The 21,131-nt window shown below is 40.2% G+C and overlaps 1 protein-coding gene across 1 annotated transcript in view; it reads left to right on the top strand.

Moving 5' to 3' along the window:
* LOC101488002 (receptor activity-modifying protein 3) overlaps nucleotides 1-20,898 on the top strand; it is a 33,030-nt gene extending 12,132 nt beyond the window's left edge. The window contains exons 2-4 of the mRNA XM_004569538.6: nucleotides 9,124-9,153; nucleotides 9,428-9,587; nucleotides 20,481-20,898. Coding sequence (XP_004569595.2) covers nucleotides 9,124-9,153; nucleotides 9,428-9,587; nucleotides 20,481-20,736 — 446 coding nt within the window. The 3' untranslated portion in view covers nucleotides 20,737-20,898. The remainder of the gene's footprint in view (nucleotides 1-9,123; nucleotides 9,154-9,427; nucleotides 9,588-20,480) is intronic.
* Nucleotides 20,899-21,131: the final 233 nt, after the last annotated feature.

Genomic DNA, 21,131 nt, shown 5'->3' with positions numbered 1-21,131 from the left:
GAAACAACCAATGTGTGGGTAACCTTCTGAGTCAAAGAGAAAATAAACTAAATCAGGAAAGAGGGTTGGAGATAAGTAGCAACATCCTCTTGGCACAAACACTTGTGCTAGCACTGCATTTGAGGCTACTAATCATCTCAATCTGTTTGTTCCCCAAGTTTTGTTTGACTATAGGAAGGATCCAAAGGTCTCAGAATTCATTCAACAATAATGGGAGCAAATGTTACTTAAAGCATTTGACAGAAATCCCCGTTCCATCCATTTCCTCAGTGTTTGCTCAAATCTCAGCTCCATTTCTGGCCTTCACTTTAAGATTGCTTCTGCTGTAGTTAAAAAGCTTTCTATTTAAGTGAAGGAAAAGCTATCACCTCCACAGCTGTCTTGGTGACCTTGGCACGATAACCTCAGTCACTGTTTGAGGAGCTGCTCTCCTGGATCTTAGCACAGAAGGAAGACCAAACAGGGAAGAAGTATTTCCCAAAAACAGGTGGCTTTAATTTTGGACCATCTGTTGGACTACTGCTTTACCCCCTCCCCCAACCCCAACTAACTTTTGATTTTGCCAAATTTGTTTCTACACTGATTATAATTTAAAGAAAAATCAGAAAATAACTGTTTTCACAGATCTCTGATCTTAAAATTAAAAAAAAAAAAAAATCCACTAACCTCTTGCTTCTTCCTTAGAAGTCACAGCAAACTAAACAGACATTTTCCTTCTGAGTGTTATGTGCTCATTGATCTAGCTTGCATTAGTTGTTTTTCCTGCAGCTGGTGAACACAGGGGGGCGGCATGCCTTGAAAAGCCAAAAAGTGAGAGATCTTCAAAGTCTCTTCAAAGAGTAGAGAGGGTGCAAACATCATTCAGTCATGCATACTAAATGGTGTTTGCAGATAAGAATAAGACTCAAAATTATTCAGACACGCAAATTTTACTTGGTTCACCTCATCTACCTTTAGTGGTTTTTTTCCACAGAAACACTGAACGGGTTTTCACTGTGTTTTTACAGCACTCAGCACCAGAAGCAGCTTTTAAATTGAACAACTTAATACTGTACGAGTTCGGGTGTGAATTTGTCTGAAATCTTTTGCTGGGTTGGTTTAAAGCAGGGAGGTTGGGAATTGATTAGCCAGCAAATCAATACATCTAGTTTATTGTTCAAGGGCGTACCTCAGGGTTCTATTGTAGGCCCATTATAATTAGCATATACATATATAATCTTTCAAGTATGCTTCCAGCTGTGTGCTTCTGTCCAATCTTATTTAAAAAAAAGATTTTGGGGCTTCTTCTCTTTTGGACAGGTACAGTGAAAACTGACAGAAAAGTGAAGGAAGACATGCAGCAAAGGACTGGGAGTCAAACTCCAACCCGGGCCGGTTGCTCTCAGTCATTCGGCATATAGTTGTCTGCTCATCCCACTGACCTAAACCGGCACACTCCTGTCCAATCTTGTTTACCCCAAGTTAATTGTGCACAAATCCCCATCGTTGGTTGGCCAGGGCGCATTTCACTTGTCTTTTCATCGCTCTTAGTCACCCTTTGTCCTGTCTTTTCCCTCTTCCTCTACATCTATCTTTACAAACCTCAGCATCTCGAACCATTTATCTGCTGCATGGAAAGAAAGGCGAGGCATCTTGCAGTAGATAGAGAGCATGACAAAGAGGACACTTGATTTGTTTCCCTTTTAAATTTCTCTGATGAGATAAAAAAAACAAAAAAAACAAAACAAAAAACAGGACACAATATAGCTGCAGGCATAGATACAGAGTCAGACAAGGTTTCCCTAATTTCCTGTTTAGGATGCATTATATAATCTTTCCCTGTGTTCAAACTAACAGAAGGTTTTTTGTCATGTCGTGAAATTAACCTAATTATCTCTTAAAAAAAACTCATTACCTTTCTGTCCCAGTGATAATGATGAGGAGGAACTAAAATAAGACTGATTTTTATTTAATCCCTATCACTTCCGGCTATGGTTTAAATCTTTCTGGACAGTTTTGGCAGCTCATCTACTTTATTTCATCTTATATTTCTTCTCACCTATATTTATATAATCTAACAGATAGTAGATGACAGCACAGACTGAGCCAACCAATGCTCAGCTGTCAACCACCACCTGCTAACACTTCCATTTATTACTCTCACACTTCAAAATAACTCAGCTTTGCCTGCATAATTTACTCTCTTAATGCTGTTTTTATGTAGTTGCCTTTTGGTTTGAGAGCAGGAGGTAAAAAAAAGGATAAAAAGCAGTTGAAACTGTGATGGCAAAACAAGTATTTAATGATCATTGCTTATAACATTAAGTTAAAGAAAGGAAAGCTAATAATTGCACCCTGTTAGCATTTTGCTAATTTAAACCCCCACATGCGGAGAATTTAATGAATATTCTGCCTTATGGCTAATTCCTTTGGCTGTACAACAAGGAACATGCTCAGACTTAATTATCCCAGTTTTATTACATTTATGTTTGGTGCCTGTGTCTTTTCAGCTAGTTGGTTATTATTAGCTATAAATAACAGCTTTGCTGCATTTCCAAATTAAAGGGGCAGTAAATGAAACTGTGTCCACTCCTTTATTTTCACATTAGTTTGTTAGTCCACTTGTGACTTAAAAGCATCTCTTGACTGTAGCCAGTAAGAATAAAGCATGCAGTGACCTGCTGGGGTGGATTGGCTGGAAGCTAACTGGGTCTGAGGCCTACCGTGGCCAAGACTTTGAAGAGACATGCCAGAGGTGAAGAAGTGACTCACTGTAATGAGTGAGGGGAGAGATTTATTTTCAAGTAGTGAACAACAGAAATGCATGACCGATATTAATTGCTGATATGAAGCTAATTGCTTAAAGCATATTCATGTCACGGTAATAGAAACATGAAGCAAATGAGGTGAGGAGCAAATGTAAAAAATATTCAGGTGAAGTGAATTGTGTGAGTTGCTGAATCTGTTGAAACACTCAAAGATGGTATACTACAAAGGTATACTACTTGAATGTTGAATGAATTTGTTGCTTTCCACATGGTTTACTGTTAGCTTGATAGCATTTAGCAGTTTAGCCGAGGTGCTCTGCAGACAATGCTGTCAGATGGCTCTGTAGCTGTATTGCACTTAGTAAACAGTTTATCCTGGAAGAATACCACTAATGTACGTCTGCTTTGCTTCCCCAAGTTAATAGGTGAAAAAAAATAATCTATCACTTCACGTGTTCATTGATTTTAAAGGCACAGTGTGTAAAATCTTAGCAGTAGATGACAATAGGTTGCAATCAAATGAATTCTGTTTTCTGAATAATCTTATCTATGGTGGCCGCTATAGGACAAACAACTGTGGCTGCCGTTCGGTGGTGAATGTAGACTTCTGGTCCACTGTTGTTTACATCTCTCTCAATGTGTGTGCACATCTATTTACTCTGGAGGAGGCTGTAAAACTTTGTGAAAGGGGTTCGATACGAGCTTGCGAGTCAGTGAAGCTGTGATTTCAGTTCAGGAGATGAAGCTTGAGATAGAAGAGGAGGAAGAGGATGAGGTGGAAATCAGGGAGGAACAACAGCAGTGTTGAAGGAAGGGGCAGATGAAGAGGAGGAGGAGAAAGCCATAATAAGAAAGAGATGATGAAAATATACGTGAATAAATGTTAAATGGTCATACTTTGATCTTTAAATGAAAACATGATTTATAAAGACACTACACGTGTGGCCGTACACTAGATACATAGATAAAACACAATTAGACAGAACAGCGATGTCCACCTCGGGCTCTGTATTCAAGATGGCGGCTTTGGGAATACAGCGTCCACAAGCTGGCGCCTGCTCCTATGTATTTTTAATGCACGCATTCGAAGTTTATGAGAATGCATCAGTTTGTAGGAAGATGTAGAAGTGAAACTTTAAAATGACTTACTGTACCTTTAAGGATGTAACTGCCTATTTTAGTTGCAACTGTGACAAATGCTTTATACTCTGTGATTCTTTGACTTTGTTCATAACCGCATTGATTTGATTATATTGTGATGATCTGTGTCTGATGTTTGACCAGCTCCATCCACAGCAACCAGGAAAGGCCTCATTAGCATACAAGTGTGTGTGTGCCGCTTGTCCTGACAAGCTGGCTCTCATCAGCAGCAGTCGTAGCCCCGGTGAACCTCTGTGAAGTGCAACCTGAAGGGTTGATGAATGGGGTGAAAACAGGCAAGCGGCTGGTTGAGTGAATGAATGCATTACTATCATTGCATGTGTGACTGATGAGACATTTAACGATTCGATTGTCTGTAATGAGAGGCTGTGAATAAAAGAATTAATGATAAATAGATTTCTGCTGAAATGTTCCATTTGCATGTATGATGAACACAGGCTGTCAGACATACGAGGTTCACAGCTCAGCTCCTTCAGTTTCACACAGTTACAGAGTCAGAGTAATCTTTAGTAAGTCTGCACATAAAAGAAATTCATCTCGGCATGTGTACACTTCACACGCTCTACATCTTACAGCCAGTACAGTATTTTGTATTTTGCATTGCTTCTATTCATCCCCTTTGCAGAAGTGGAGAAGAACCCGTTGGTATGCTTCACTTCCAATTTGTTTTTCAAAGTCTGCACTTTTCTACACATGTGCCCAACTGCTCCACAGAGTCATCTGGATTCAAACTTTAAAAATTCACTGTTGTTGGCTTAGATAATTAGCGGTAAAATGAGTCACTGCTTTACAGCTCAGTTTAGCATCTGTTAGCTAATTGTGTTCACTAAAAACGCTCTCATCAACCTGCCTGCCCCGCATCAAGCAGGTGAATAAAATGGGGCATTAAGCTGCTAAAAGAAGAAATATTAGGTTTAGATGAGAAGAAGCTTATTAGTTTATGCTCTACTTAAACTAAAAAGCTGACAGCAGTCTTGATTCCTATTTCCCAAAATGTGATAGGAACTTTTTAAAACTCATGAGCTGGCTCCAAATGCAGCTAATGTTGCTCTGTGGTCTGTTTTGCTGCAAATAAGATGTTCCCAAACAAGTAATAAAAATCTTGGGGGGGGGGGGGGGTTGTTCAAAGCCACTCTGGCAGTATTTCATCTGCCTTTTAAATCTAATACTGAGTTTGTTTATCTGTCAAATGCCAGGACGAGAAATTCACTAAGCTGCTATAATTCATAATCACGAATCATTACATAACATCCAAATCTCTCATGCACACATGTAGTCATGATGCCAATTCTCTTGTGTTTCCAGTTCATAAAGCTGATACAGGGGATTTACTCTCAGACCTTCTCCTGCTGTTACCCTGAGCGCTTACTGGAGGGAGACCTGCTGTTAGCTTGTTGGCTGCAGGTTCGTCAGATCCTCCATCCAGCTTGAATTCCTTAATAACTCAGAAGTTATTCTGGACTTCTCTTTGGCTTATTTGACAGCGGCATGTACAAATGATATTATGGAAATGAGAAGAACACCTGCATGTGTGTAAACTGATACCAGCTACTGAAGCAGTCTTAAATGAAGCAGATGCCTCCTGTAGTGTGTATTTGGTCCTGTCTCCTTTTTTTCCTTCTCTTTCACCTCATCCCCAGCAGCTCACATGGCTGCCCCTCCCTGAGCCAGGTTTCTGTCTCATTTTCACTTTTATATTGTGGGGTCTTTATCTTACAGCACAGTAAAGTTCCTTTAGGTGGCTTGAGGCATTATATTAAAAACCAGACTAGTCAAATGAGTAAAACTGCACAGATTTACAATATTACAGATTATTACTCAATTAATAAGCGAGTAAAATTAGCAGTGGTATACCAAAACATACTCATTGTTTCCATTTACATGGCTTCTGCCAGTAATTTCCATCCACTTCAGGTATGAGGATTTGAAGCAGATTGATTAATGCAGAAGTGCACTGGTTTCCAAAGTGTTCTCATCCCAGAGAATCAAATACTACCCTTCTGTCACACTGCAGGCACGGCAGGCTTCGAAGCAGCAGCCGTGACAATATGGGGTAATTGTCGATATTGGATATGGGGATCGGAGGGTTAGTGGAGGAGTAAGTCAGTTTGTTTGCAGTTCCGCTCCCCGTGTTGGAGCTCTGTGTCTTCGCTTATTTGTTCTGTTTTTGCTTGGTTTTCACTTTCATTGTCTCTCGCTGGTTGGATTTATTCACCAAGCAACTTGATTAAGTTTGAGTTCAGCGGGTTGAGGCTTCACAATAACGTGTATGTTATTGTGCATTTTGGAAAATGTAACTTTCCGAGTGGTTTTAAGTGTGAATCGAACACAGAGCTCATATGTGTTACGAGGGATTGAGTTTGCTGCACAGCAGATTATGTACTCTATGTATTTATGTTGAGTGTTATACAGAGAATGTTATTTTTAGGATATGCCGGCATGGTGGGAATAATGAAATGCAAGAGGAGACCTGTGGGAACATGAGGGCTGAAAGCCAAGCTTTGAAATCAGAGAGGGGAAGTTTCAAAGAGTTTTTTATTGTGCTCTGTACATATTATTTGATTTGATGTATTGATCTGTAGACATAAAGGAGTTGCTTGGTGAGCTGATGGCTTGGAGGATGATGAAAAATGATTTTCTGTCTCTATTTGCAACTTCACACTTCTCTGATTTTCTTATAACAGTGATGGACTTGACCGGCATTAGCTGGGGGATTGTTGGCCAGAGTCTGTGACTGTCTTTGGATCCAGTCTGAGAAATCTGGGAGTGACAGTCCAGTGAGCTGTTACGATATAGAGCTCCCCCCCAACACACACACACACACACACACACACACACACACACACACACACACACACACACACACACACAAATCTTGACTTGAATGTCTTTATTGCATCTTTTACTCTTATTATGTTAATGAAACATCACCAAAGGAGGCAGAGTTTTTTGAACATTTGTGTTGAAACCTTTTCAAGGTTTTTGGGGAAATCTCTGGAGTGGAGCAGAGAAGAATGTTAAGAAAAATATTACCCTGGCAGTGAAGGTCATACATGTTAAACAATTTTTGATGGATTATAAAAAAAGAAAAGAAAAAAGTATTACTCTAACGAATCTGCACTGATAAGTCAGTTTAAAAAAAATCCAGTCTTGCTGTTGGGTGCACCTCATACGGCCATAAAAGTGTCATCACAGTGCAGCTCAACTTTAACCTGTAGGTGTCGGTAACGTGAGAATTTGCCATAAAACACTGCTGTGTGCTCAGAACTACCTGCAGAAACATTTTCATTAAATATTCTGCTAACTGGACCCTGCAGCTGTATCCATTTACAGGTACTAACCACAGTATTTAAAAAGAACACACACACTAGGAAAAAAAACCCTGACAATCCCACAAATCTGAATATCCTTACATGCTCAAACATAGCAGTTTCTATATTTAGCATGCTAACTTGGTAACAATCTTTTCCCTCCGGGGTGTCTCTTAAACTGATCCACTGCTTTGTAAGCAGGAGACTTCAAAGGGAGCTGTGCCTTCCTGCGCAGCAGCATGTTTAGCTTTGGTCATTCCTCATGCTGCTGGAGTAAAAATGGGCAGCCCTGTGCAGGATTCTGAATCGGAAAGTCACAGGATGAAAAAAAGAAGGAAGGGAAATAGAAGTTTATCCCTTGTGCACTATTGTACTGCAGGGTGTCACTGAGATACCTGGCTTCAGATGTTAGTTTGCATTTGTCTCTGCTTATTTTTGTCTTTTGTCTTTTGTCTTTTAGACTTCTGGAAATTCACTGAAAGACTGAGAAACAATAAATATGAAGAACACCAAAAAGAAAACCAAAGTGAAACATGAAATAGATTTTAAAGGAAATGCCAAGATAGAGGGAACATTGCTAATAAAGCGAAATAATATCCACGTGTGTTGAGTATAAGATCATTAGGTAAATATTAGAAAATGATAATAGGTTTCTTTAATTAAGGAAAAGTCATTGAAGCACAAATATGAAAACAATAAATTGTGGAGGAGAATTAAGAAAATAAGAGCATGTGTGAAGATTTGTTTGCTTTCACTGCCGACACTGCTGGCTTACTGTTATGCTTGATGTGCAGTAAATGTGGAAAGATGTTCCAAGAACAGCGAGATATCTGTGTTTACAGGCCTGAACTTCTATGTAATACTAAAATGTGCTCAGTTTAATATGAGTCATTTGCACAAGTACAGCTACTCACAACGACCTGCACAGCTTTACAGCCACCATGTTTCAGAGCGGGCTTACACATCATATTAGATTTAATTCCCCTGTTTCTCTGCCTGTCATCCTAGCACCTCCGTAGCATAGTGATTAAAATATTTGTGCAACACACAAAAGACTCCCAAGACTGTGAGGAAACATGAACTGAGAGACTTACATCAGTCTTGTGTGAAATCCGGCGGATTTCTTGTGTGAAATCGATCGCCTAAGCAACTAAGAGAAGTTTTCTTACTTTTTACCATAAATGCAAGAAAACATTGTGTTATTGTAATGTTACTGTTACTGTTATTGTAACGGGCGACCGTGGTCCAAGGGTTGGGAAGCTCATCTCGTAACCGAAAGGTTGCCGGTTTGATCCCCAGCTCCTTGGGCAAGACACTTCACCTACCGCCTACTGGTGATGGCCAGAGGGGCCGATGGTGCAATATACCTCATATATGAATACAGAACTTTGGTTAAAAATAATTCTATTCATAGTAAAAGCTGCTGACCTCTGACCTCTGCCTTGGACATAGCCACTTATAGGAGTGTGATGTTAAAGTCAAGCCCTTCGTACAACAACGTCTTCAAATAAGTTGGTCCTGACATTCAATATGTTTCCTTCAAAACTTTGAAAAGGTGAGACTGATAACTGTTAAGACACTGGTTCAAAAGTGCTCAAAAACGTTCAAGAAATAAAGTAAAAAAGAAAAAGAAAAAAGAGTGCGCAACGGTAAAAATGTAATTCACCTTTGTGTACTTAAAAAGCGCCACAGTTCACTTTCGCTGAATATTAACAAGCGCTATGATGACCTTATAGAGTCCAGACATGGGTCACATGCTCTGTAGCAAAAACAATGACATATGTGACCATACGCAGAAGATGGAATAACAAGCGGGGAAGGTCAAAGGTCATAGTTAAGAAACAACAGGGAGAGTGTAGAAATGAATTTATTCTAATCGTGTTCTTGTTTGGTTTTCTTTACAGTCAATGTCGGGATGATGAGAGGACTGTCAGGTGAGAATATCCATCCATTTATCCGAGCATCTATTCATGCATCAGTAAGAAGGACAGTAACAGTTGGGTCAGCAAAAACAGTTCAAATGAGACATATTGAATGTGATGGTTCAGCTGATGACAGAACATGAGACAGCTCATAAACGATACATGAACACAAACCAAACAAGCATGAGCGTCCATCTTTACCATGCTTCATCTCAGTTATTGTTCAGTTTTTCCAAAGTCACGCACACAAAACAGGACTTTTGTCTTCTGCTGTCTTTCCTCTCAGCTTCCGACAGTTTCAGCACAGAGCCCACTCCCCCGCGGGTGAGGAAAGTCTGCAACGAGTCCCGTCTGCAGTGGGAGGTGGAGGTCTGTGGAGAGGGATTCAAGGAGGACATGACTCACATAGATCCACAGAACTGGTGTAACCTCACACACTTCATCAGGTACCACCGCATTTGAAGACTGACGCTGATAGGCTGTTAGCAGGTTGCAGGCGAAGTCAGTTCACAGTGAGAGCAACAAACAAATGGAACAGAGATATCTGTAGCCCCAATTTTATTCTTTATAAAAGTAGATTAAGACTAAATAAATTAACTTTAACACATTTAAAGTCTTCAAATATAGAAACTTTATACTTACAGTTGGACCACACAGTAAGGGGTCAGAATTTATAAAAAAGATCATAATGTTTTATTTAATCACAAAACCCAAACTCATCAGGAAAATGTTTACTGAAGTCATAAATCAAGTGAGCAGAAGCATTATTTTCTCGTAGATTTCTTTACAGCTCGACTTCTTTTATTTTTCCAGTAGCACAAGTCGCCCCCTGCTGGCCACTAAAAACATGCCTATGCTGTGACACAATGAAGGACTCCTGTCGAAAAAGGGAAACTACTGATAAGCCTAGCGGGAATAAAATCTGAGGCTGGCAACGAAAACAAAGTTGTGTATATGCTGTGCGAGGAGCATTGGATGATGTTAAGCTGATTTAATACAAAACTGCCATTAAATTGTAGAAACAAGCAAAGAAAAAAGTAAAGGGTCACAAGTGTATAATGTACATCAAAAACCATCTGCAAGGGATCTAAAAAGCTCTACTGTTGTTTTATTTATGTAACATAAGCTAGACGGGCTGCAGCCGTCATCGCTGAGGTAAAGAAACGTCTGTGCAGCATCCGTCCAGCTAGTAATGACCTACAGTTTAGTGTGGTTACAGGAAAAAAAACGATCAGAGCCTGCAAAGACTGGAGGATATAAAAGAAGGAATTATGGACCCTTTTGCTTGAAGACCTGCAAGCAAGTGAGAGGGAGCTGCAATATTTGTGTCAAACTATATCAATCAACCTGTAATCAGTGAGTTGATGGTGGTAATGCTGAGTATCTGTGCACGTTTAATGTCTGCCAGTATTTCTTCAGCATTCTGCATAGTCGTGCACTTATGTGCATCAAGTATCTCAGGCATTAATTTTGACACACACAGTATTTGTGTGTGTTTGACACACACAAATACTGTGTGTGTCAAACACACACAGTATTTGTGTGTGTTTGACACACACAAGTTCAGTTTTAATCGCAGGTTAAGGAATTTATCGCAGCTGGATCTGTTTTTGTAGAATCCCCAAATGGCTCATCCTAAGCACTTGTTCTCCTCCCATATGTTCCCAAGGAGATTCAGCCCTGCACCTGTTTGCCTGCCTCTTATATAATTGTAAATTAATAAATTTGTGCTTTTTATTATAGATTTGTTTGTTAATTATCATTTCTCTTAACAGAGGAAAGATTTCCTCTTTTTAAAGACTGAGGTCATAAATTCTTCCCGCTCGCCTAAAACGAAGTGGTGATCTTGAGAATAGTGGACACTCTCTGCTACGGACGCACATCTTTGGAGTAAATGAAAGTGTCGCCTTACATTAGCGCAACCTTAATTTGACAATGACAAAATAGCACATGTGCGCTCCGGAAAGCGCACTGGAAGCTGCTTTTACAAGGTATGCCAGAGGATATTTGTCATTTTGCACAAAGCAGCTGCTAATGATAAAATACATCTGGACACCAAAAAGCCACCCACATTTTAAAGCTTTTATCTTTATCATTCCTCTTTTTCTCCACTATTGTTCTCTTCCTGTCAGAGTGCTGTATACTTGTAATTTCAGTTGGTGAGCTGTTAGCTGTGCATTGATGCCAATTTCCAAAAAAAAAACAACAACACTCAGACAGATAGACTGTAATCCATCTCGGCCTTCTGCAGCTGGTTGAATGTCTGTGGGTTGGAGAGCCGTTGGAGGCATGCCTCCAAAGCTGGAGCTGGGTTTTTTTTGGTGTTTTTTAAAAAAAAAAGAAAAAGTCCTGACCACCCGTCTGCATCTGTCTTTATCCAGCTTTTCCATCTCATTCCTTTCTCTGACCTTTGACCTCTTGCAGTCTTTGCCCCCCTCCCTTTACAACAACTGCAGAGGCTGAAGGCGCAGGAGTCAGCTATAAGACCGGTATCTTGCATAATAACACACACACACCGGAGTCTAAATAATGGTCTGAGTCACTGATATGAGGCAAGATTTCTGGGAATAAGGGCCACCACCTTCACCAACTGGTCATATCCTGTGTTTTCCATTTTAAATCGTTTTCTCTCTGTTTTTCTTGGAAGACTTGTCAGAGCTTCATGGTGATTTTCCTGAAGCAAAATATATTTGTGCTGTTGGCTGCAGAGTCCTGATTAACAAATCAGGATGGCTTTGTCAAATTGTGCTCCGTTGAAGACTTTTTCTTTTTTCATGTTGAAGATTGGACATAGAAATTAATTTAAAAAGCAACTTAACTTAAATTCAAATTGGCTGTACAAGTAGCTTGTAGACAGTTGTGAAAGAAGCCTCCCACAAAGACTTATAACTGGATTCTTCAGTCCCTCAGTCAGACAGTTTTGGCTTTTTCTTTTGGATTTCCTTCACATTATTGTTCAGCTTCACTACTGCGGCTCTCATGAACTGCTCAGCACCAGTTAACAGACTGACAAAACATGACTGCTGATGTTCTTAATACAAATGTGGCCATTAGTAGCTAAAGAACCAAAACCAACAAACCAACGCTGTATTTAATTTCATTTTATTTAGAACTTAGAAACTGTGGATTTACTGGTTTAACAAGAGAAACATTTTAAATTAATAATTTGCTCACAGTGGGGGATAGAGTGCTGCTGACATAACCTGAGGACATAGCCAGGCGGTGACTTCAATGATCTCCTCATTCCCACTGATACAGCCTCTGTAGAGAAAACAGAGTCTAGGCCCAGTTAAACAACTCCTGAACGAACCCCGGGGGTTTATGAGACTCTTCCTGAGTTTCTTAAGGCTCTGGATGTCGTGGGGCTGACTTGGTCGCACCATCTTACAGAAGTTGTGGGTGGTGCCTCTGGACTGGTAGACTTGGGTGGTGGTTCTAGAAGATAATATGTAGAGTGTGTTGTAACTTCAGGGAGACCCAAACACTGGACCAGTTCTGTTTTGTGTGTTGCAGATGATCTAGTTCTTTTTAAACTGTAGCAAGAACTTGGTTTGAAATCCCAGCTATAACTCTCAGTCACTATTTTTTGATGGGTGTTGGACTCTATCAGGCTGCCCTTTGTCATTTTGTTCAACTTTTATGGACAGAATTTCTAGGTGCAGCTGAGGCGTTGAGGATCTGTTCTCTTCTTTTTTACAATGAGGTGGTTTGTTGCTCACTTGGTGTTGGGAATGAGTTGCTGCACCAGGTAGAGGAGTTTAAGTATCTCGAGGTTTTGTTTACAAGTGAGTGAATAAGGGAGATAATAGGAATAGTAAAGCCTCTGCAGTAATGTGCATGTTGTGTCTGTTGTTGTGAAGAGAAGGTTGATCTACACCCTACCCTCACTCACAGTCACAAGCTGTGGGTGGTGACCAAAAGAAGGAGACTGTGGATACAAGCAGCTGAAATTAGATTCCTGTGATGGGCTCGTCCTTAGAGACATGGGGAGGAGCTTGATCATTCATGCTGCTACTCCTCCACACAATGAAGAGCCAGCTGAGGTGCTTCGGGCATCTGTCCAGGATGGCTCCTAGATAAGATGTTTCTACCATGTCGTACTGGCAGGAGTCCTAGTGCATACCCAGGACAACAAAGCTGCTTGATTTGGTGTCTCCCTGGATGAGCTGGAGAAAGTGGCTGGGAATAGGGAGTCTAGGGGTCTCTGCTTAGGCTGCCGACCCCCGACCCCGAACCCACATAAATGGCAGGAAATGGATGAATCAAAATAATCATTTGCATCTAAATCCATTAAATTAAAGTTATAATGGTGAGTCAAGCTAACAGCTCCCCTGGCTCAGTGTCAAAACCCTCTGACCGGTTTCACAATGAAAACTCCTGACTGTAAACCAGACACAATACGACACGGGCTGGAAACGAGCCAAATTCATTATTTAAAGGCTATAATTAGCTTGTGTGTTTTGATCAGGGAAGTTGTCTCTGAATAAAAAAAGCTTAAATAGTGTTTTTTTAGCAGATCCTTTCAAGTGCTATTTTAAATCTGAAGTGCAGGATGGGTGGCGTAATGTCTGGTTTCTTCTTATTTTGCTCACCCGTTGCTGTTCCAGTCGTGCTCACTTAAACTGAAGGATGTAGAAATTGATTTTTTTAAGAGTCGAAGTCACTTTAATCCTAAATCTGATCTGCCAGTGATGTCTGACATATAAGAGTGATAGAGAGATGAAATCACTTTGCCTTATTTTGCCTTTCCATAATCTTTTCCTGTGTGAGTCCATATTTTACGAGACGATTCATTTGTGTACGGCAGTTCATTTACATGACAGTGAAGGATAAAATGACTTTCTCAGCAGCAGTGTACTTTGGAGCCTGGAAGTAGGCGATAAGAATGAGAGAGAAAGCGAGAGAGGGAGAGAGGGACGACACGAGCGGAGCCAGAAAGTGGTGAGAGGGATCGAGCTCGGAGAGCGAGCGGCCTCATGTTTAAACAAGCGGTGACCCCTGCAGAGCTTCCTCCATTTGACAAATGAGCCGTGCCTCTCTGCAGTGATTGCTGCTGGCCACTCACTCAGCCAGCACAACTGTTATTGTTTGAAATGAGACAGTACAAGCTTGTCAGGTCACAGAGAAGGGCATGGATAGACCACTGAGAGGCTGTGTGTACTGTGCGTGCATTTATGCACTTCAATCATTTACTTCTAATAACATATTAATTTTCTGCCCCGAGCAGTTTACGGCTCTGGGAGAATCCGTACTGTAAGACTTAATGTTGTGCACACAGGAACAGCGGTGATGGTCTGGACCTCTAATAATGAATTCACCGTTGTGTTTGGTCTTTGTGTGGAACAGATGCTGCTCTAAAGTCATCAGAGGTTTTCTTTTTTTCCGGGCTGCTACTAATGATAAGCGATAGACCGTTTAGATGAGGAAACCTTATTCTAAGTGGGTTATATTGTCATAACACACCACTGATACCAACAGCTGTGAGCCTTCTGGAGAGTGAAGAGAGAGGACTGGGAACGGTTAAACTCATTTGAAGTCCATGAAAAGGTGAAGCTGTTTAAATATTGTTACATCGTTTCTCCCCTTTGACCAAAGGAGCTCTCAAGTTGCAAAATGTAAGTCTAAGTCAAATGTCAAGTTGTGTTAAGACAGAAACAAAACACATTTTCTAACATCTGCCATGAATTTGACAGGTGGAAAAGTGTCAGCTGTGCACTTCAAAGGCAGCTCTTTGTTGACTCTTTATTAAGGTTTTGGTGGGGGTGGAGGTAGTAGTAGCTCATCTCCACCTCTCTGTGGTAAGGCAGCGTGGACAAAGAGCAACAGCCTTTCCTGCACCTTGTTAAGCTGAAAAGGGTGTTTTTATGTGTAGGTGGTGGAGTACACTTCTTTTCGTTCAAACATGAATAATGTAACTGTCATATTTCTATGATTTGCCTTTCCCTCTTTTCTCCTGATTTAAAAACATCTGAATGAAGAAAATGAACAAGCCTGTCGTTTCACTGAGACTTTAAGTTCTTGCTTAATTTAATAGCTACCTTGTCACTCTTGTGAAATCACCAAAGAACTACAACTATTCACCACTCAGCAGTAAAAATGTAATTTTTTTTTTTTACAAATGTTGAAACAGCATTGCATTAGATGTTTGCACAACACAATGTCCAAGTATGGATCAGTCACCTGTCTTTAATAACAGTCTTTGGATCCTTCGCAGTGCATAAATAACAAAATAGGTTCTTGATTAAGTTTTAATTGCGGTCGTTGTAGCTGTGTATTATTAACTCTATTGAAAGTAAATGCTTCAACTACCTCTTGGTTTGATAGAAAAGTATTCTTCAAGACATTGGCCAGAAGGTTATAATAAGACCTTTCATATTATCAAAATGGCTCTGGAAAAAAAAATCAAACATTAATTTCCTAAAGATGTCCTTTCCATATATTACATGTATTTGACCATATAAATGGTGAAGGTCAACTTTCTTTGTCTGGTGAGCTATTGTTAATCAGAGGAGTCATCCTTCATGGAGCCAGAGGAATAAAGAATTCATATTAGGGGTTTTCTTTGGAAAAAGGAAATGCCTCATTATAAAATCCCAGTCTTTGGAAGAAAAAAAAGTTATTACACAAATAGTTAACGGCAATATTTTAAGAGTTTTCTTATGCTCCAAATATGTGTGTGAAGTGCAGCGAGGTAAAAAGTACAAAAAAACAATTTCTTACTTTTGTTCATGTTTGTCACATTTAAATGTTTCAGATAATCAAATAACTTTTACTGTCCGTCATAGATAACCTGAGTAAATGCAAGGCGCTGTTTTTAAATGATGATTTCATTTAAGGAAAAAACACAACAAAAAACTACCCAAACCTACATGATGCTGTGTCAAAACACCTGAATCTTTCACATCACTGTGGAGGAATTTTGGCCAAATCTTCACTGGAGATTTATTTTAATTTAGCCACACTGAACAGCCTCTTTAAGGTGATGTCAAAGTATCTCAGTTTGATTTAAGTACAGACTTTCACTGGACCACTCTAAAGCCTGGTTGATTTGTTTTTTTTTAATCACTCTGAGGTGGACTTTATTATTTTATAGTTGATTGAAATCTGTTAATTAGAGTCCTTTGATAACTTGCTGGTGTGTTTTTTATCATTATCCTGCTGCATAAGCCAAGTGTGCTTGAGCTTCATGGCACAAACTAATAGTCGGACATTCTCCTTCAGGCAGAGAGCAGAATTCACGGTTCCATCAATTACAGTAAGTCAACCAGGTCCTGAAGCAGCACAGAAGCCTCAGACCATCACGCTACTGCCACCGTGTTCGACTGTTATTATGATGTTCCTTTTCTGAAATGCTTTTAGTTTTACTCCAGATTTAACTGGAGTCAAAACTTCCAAAAAGTTGAACTTAAGTCTCATCAGTCCACACAATATTTCCCCCAACATCTTGAGGAATCATCAAGATGTTTTTTTCAAATGTGAGACGAGCGTTTGGGTTCTTTTTGGTGAGCAGTGTTTTTTCTCCTTGATGCCATTTGTGCCCAGTCTCTTCCTTACTGTTGTATAATTCTGACTCTGAGGAAAGTGAGGCTTGCAGTTCTTTCGATGTTGTTCTGGGTTTTTTGTGCCCTCCTGGATGAGTTGAAGTAATTTTATTAGGTTAGTAGGTTCACCATCGTTCCGGGTATTCTCCATTGGTGGATAATTTCTCTCACTGTGGCTCACTAAAGTCCCAAAACCTTAAAATTGGCTTTGTAACCTTTTCCAGACTGATAGACTTTGTTTCCCAGCTGTTTCTTTGGATGTCTTGTGAGATTTTTTTTTAGTTTTGAAGAGCTTTTAGCCTGCTTCAGTTTGTCACACAGGTTATTTTCAAGTGATTTCTTGATTCAGCAGGTCTGACAGTAATCAGGCCTGCGTGACAGTTGAACTCACCTTTCCCAAAAAAATCACACACCGTTGATCACACAGGGACAGGTGCTTTTGGATTGCTTTTTTCTATTTACTCAGGTTTTCTTTGACTAATATTAAAATGTATTTGATGATCTGAAACATGTAAGTGTGACAGAAATCTAAGCAACTGTATAAGCCCAGTAACTGGAAAGCTGTGTGACTCAAACTATGTTTATTGAAGAGTTTGCAGGTACTCTGCCGCACTTCTTGCTCACTTTGGACATTTAGAAGCTACAATAATTATTGCATTATTATGTAAGAGATACCTTTTATTTTGTCAAACAACTGGCAGCCTGTGTAGCTTTGGGGAGACTACCTGATGTTTTAAAAAGTAAGAGGAAGTAGTTAGCAGGAAATCTTAAAACTTACAATGGTTTAAAACTTACTGGAAGCTATTTTCCCCCACTTTCCTTGTCTTGAGTGTAATAATACACACTATTAAATATATTAAAAAACCCTGTAACAACATTTAGAAATGTGAATATGTGGAGTCTCCTTACTATTTAACAAATTACAAGCTATTGCCTTTCAGAGCTAAACGTTCAAATTGATTTATGGGCCTGGATTTTTCTCGGGGCTTAACAATATCTCAGGGAAAGAATTAGAATAACACAGTTAGTGAAGCTTTATGTCTCGGCATTAAAATACTCCAACTGGTACCAACTACCAGCAATTTTCAGTATCTGTCTGCAGTCTCAAAACTGTCATGTGGGTATACAACTATCTGTATCGTCACACGTGAGTGTGTTTGGTTATATTGTGTATTCACATTTGTGTGTAGTCATCTCCATGGTTATGCAATCATTGGGACATCAGCTGTGAATCAGATCAAACTATTTTTTTCTACCCTCGTAACCGATGATCCCATGTGGATGAGAGTTTAAAAACATGTTGCTGTGCGTTACATCTGGGAACAGTTTCAAAAGTCTGCTGTTCCCTACGGTTTCAGTCTGCATTTTGATCACTTCTGTCTAATAGCTCTTGTACTCTCTGCCTTTGTGTTTTCTCCAATCATCAAAGCCTTTTCTCTGCCATCACGTTCTCAGGTTCTTCTGCCAGTGGCGTAAAACACATTTTATTTTAAAAGCATCAGTTTCGTAAGCCTTAATGACTCCCAGTATCTTACCACAATCAATCTAATCACAATAACTGCATCTGCAGATATTTCTAAAGAGTTAGTAACTTTCAAACATAACATATGAGCTTATGGCCCTCCAATAATATACTGCTGCTGAGTTCAGATTTGACAGGGCACTCGTCTTATCTGACATGTGGTGCCTTCTTGCCCTGCTTGCAGCGCACTATATGCATCTATACACAGTGTAAACACACAGGCAGCAGGGCTTATTTGATTTGTGGCACTTAAGCAAAGGGCATTCAGAAAACAATGGCTGCAGCTTGACGTCAGAACCGAACTTATATGTGCTATAAACAGGGCAGCAGGGTGAAGCGGTCTAAATGTTAGATAGCACATTAATGAGCCCTTGTTCCTGCTCTTGGCTGTTGTCCTGTGGCAGGCTGGTAAATCTGTGTAGCAGTTTGACATAATGTTGCTGATGTTACCTTGTATTTCAGAGATTTACTGTCAGCACTAATGTTCATGTGTTTCGGTTTTTGTCAGTGGACTTTCAATGTTCTCAAATCACATGCACTCGCACTCACACATGCACATGCACTACTAAGCATTCATTGGACACTACGTGACTACATGATTCCACAGGAACTATGAGGGTAAGCAGCAGCCAGTCGGTGCTAATCAAATACACTTGATTCGGTGATCATTAGCAAGTGTGAGCACCTCTATGAGAGCAGATGTTTTGGCAATGGTGCAATCTTCCCAGGACTGAGTGTTTCAACAAATTCACCCAAAGGTCAGACTGTGCAATGTTCAGAGATATTGCAAAAAACCCAAGAGCTACAATTCAGACTGCAGTCCTCTGCATATTAAATGTTAAAGTTCATGACAGCACAACCAGAAAAAGACTGAACAAAGTATGGCTTATTTGTAAAGGGTGCCAGGAGTCCCTCTAAAGAGACCATGGCAGCACAGCTTAGGTTTGCAAAGCTGTATTTGAACAAACTACAAGACTTCTGGAAGAATGTTCTTTGGACAGACAAAACCAAAGTGGAGATGTTTGACTATAATGCCCAACATCACAGTCGGTGAACACCAAGCTGAAGACACATTAGCACAAACACCTCATACCGACTGTCAGCACGGTGGAGAACTCTTACTTCATTTTCTTTCTGCTAAAGGTGGCTCTACAAACTACTTTGTCATGGCTGCGATGAGTTTTTCACAAGACTGCACATCAAGAAAAAGAAAGCTCAGCTGCCTCGCAACTTTAAACATACATGCAGTGTAGAGTATATATTCACTTTGGTGGCCTCAGAAAATCAGATGAAAAACAAAAACTTGTCCTCAAATCATCAAGATTCTGATTCTATATTAAAACCACAATTAAGCACGAGCTTAATATAGTGGGTAACTGGCAGTGCAGTTTCGTCATTAGGATCGCTGATGACCTGTGCAGTTATTTCAAATGATTCCCCAGGCTATATAAGTCCCACGCTAATATTGCATAAGATGCCATAATTAATGCATTATACAGTTTAAAAATAAATCTGAACAAAGCAGAAGTGGTGCCAAAACGACAGAACAAAGTTTTTTGGAAAATAATTATAAAAGTGACATCAATTAGGAAGCAAAAATATGAAACTGTTCGCAGTACTGCTGTAGCTAATGACATGACAGCTCACAGTTGCTAGTATAGTATTTTGAGAAGCGACTGCAACAATAGTGCTTGGTTCATGAACCATTGCACAGTCTTTTTTACCAGCCAGTCTGTAAGTTTTAATAACATAGAGTGTCAGATCCACATCATCGAAACATGACAAATCAGTTTCGGATCAGCAGGGAGCGTGGGAATACTGTCGCTCGGTTTAATGTTCACCTGCTGAGGATAGGAGCAGCTCTCAGTGTGTCATGAGAAAAGAAGCTGGACCTCTTTGATAGAGAATGCAGGACGGAGAACGAGGGATTAGAAATGGCTCAATGTATTCGTCAAAGCAGAGCTCTGAGTTTTTAAAAAGCTCCTGGTGAAATAGAGAAGGTAGTGGGCCAGAAAAAGCAGCGTGTACCCAATCACTATGATGGATTACATACCAAATTGCTGATGCTAAGGTTATTACTAGCTAAACCACAGAAGGGTTTAAATGCCGGTGCGCTCCTAAGAGTAACAGCAGTAGAATAAGTAATGTACTTCTGAGCTATGATAGGAAGGAGGGAGGCCATCTGTGTTATGTATTTTAATATTTTCATGCTTATAACTAAGAGTCATGACTTTCTCCTCCTCTTTTACATTTCCTTCTCCTGTCTTTCTCCTCAGTGAGTACCACCTCTTCACCCTCTGCACAGAGACAAAGTCCCAGATCGTCGACTGCTACTGGCCCAATCCGCTGGTGGAGCGCTACATCATCCACATACACAAGCACTTTTTTTCCAACTGCACCATAGACCAGCCGGTGTGGTTGGATCCCCCGGACGACACCCTCACCATCCTCATCCTCATCCCCGTTTTCCTCACCTTGGCCATGATTGGCCTGGTGGTCTGGTGCAGCAAGCGGAGTGACATCCTGGCTTAGGGCACGACTATGGAAGAGATGGGAGTAATGGACTGAATTTAACGTCCCAGTCTCTTCACTAAGTAAATACTGTACACAACACAGGAGCGCACAGAGGACTGTTTCTGTTGGCCAAATTATCCTGTAAGTGGCACTGCAAACCACCTCAACTTGTTGTAGAAATGAAGGAACCAATGGTAGAGCAAAGTAGTGTTTTCTTTAATATTTTTGTATATTATATGTACTTTTCCCACATTTTGGATCGTCTATTATTCAACTGTTCAATGTTGAATGTGTCCATATCGAGTAGAAGCTGAAGGGGATGCGTTTTATTGCTTTCTTCCAGAGAACGATAATACCGCTCTCATGTCTGCGTGGTGAGTACAGGTGGATGCTGGTTACCTTAGTGTAGCTCA

This window comes from Maylandia zebra, linkage group LG9 (genome assembly GCF_041146795.1).
Source record: "Maylandia zebra isolate NMK-2024a linkage group LG9, Mzebra_GT3a, whole genome shotgun sequence".
Taxonomy (NCBI): domain Eukaryota; kingdom Metazoa; phylum Chordata; class Actinopteri; order Cichliformes; family Cichlidae; genus Maylandia; species Maylandia zebra.
Note: the sequence above shows the minus strand (reverse complement) of the source record. Positions and strands in the feature narration are given on the sequence as shown.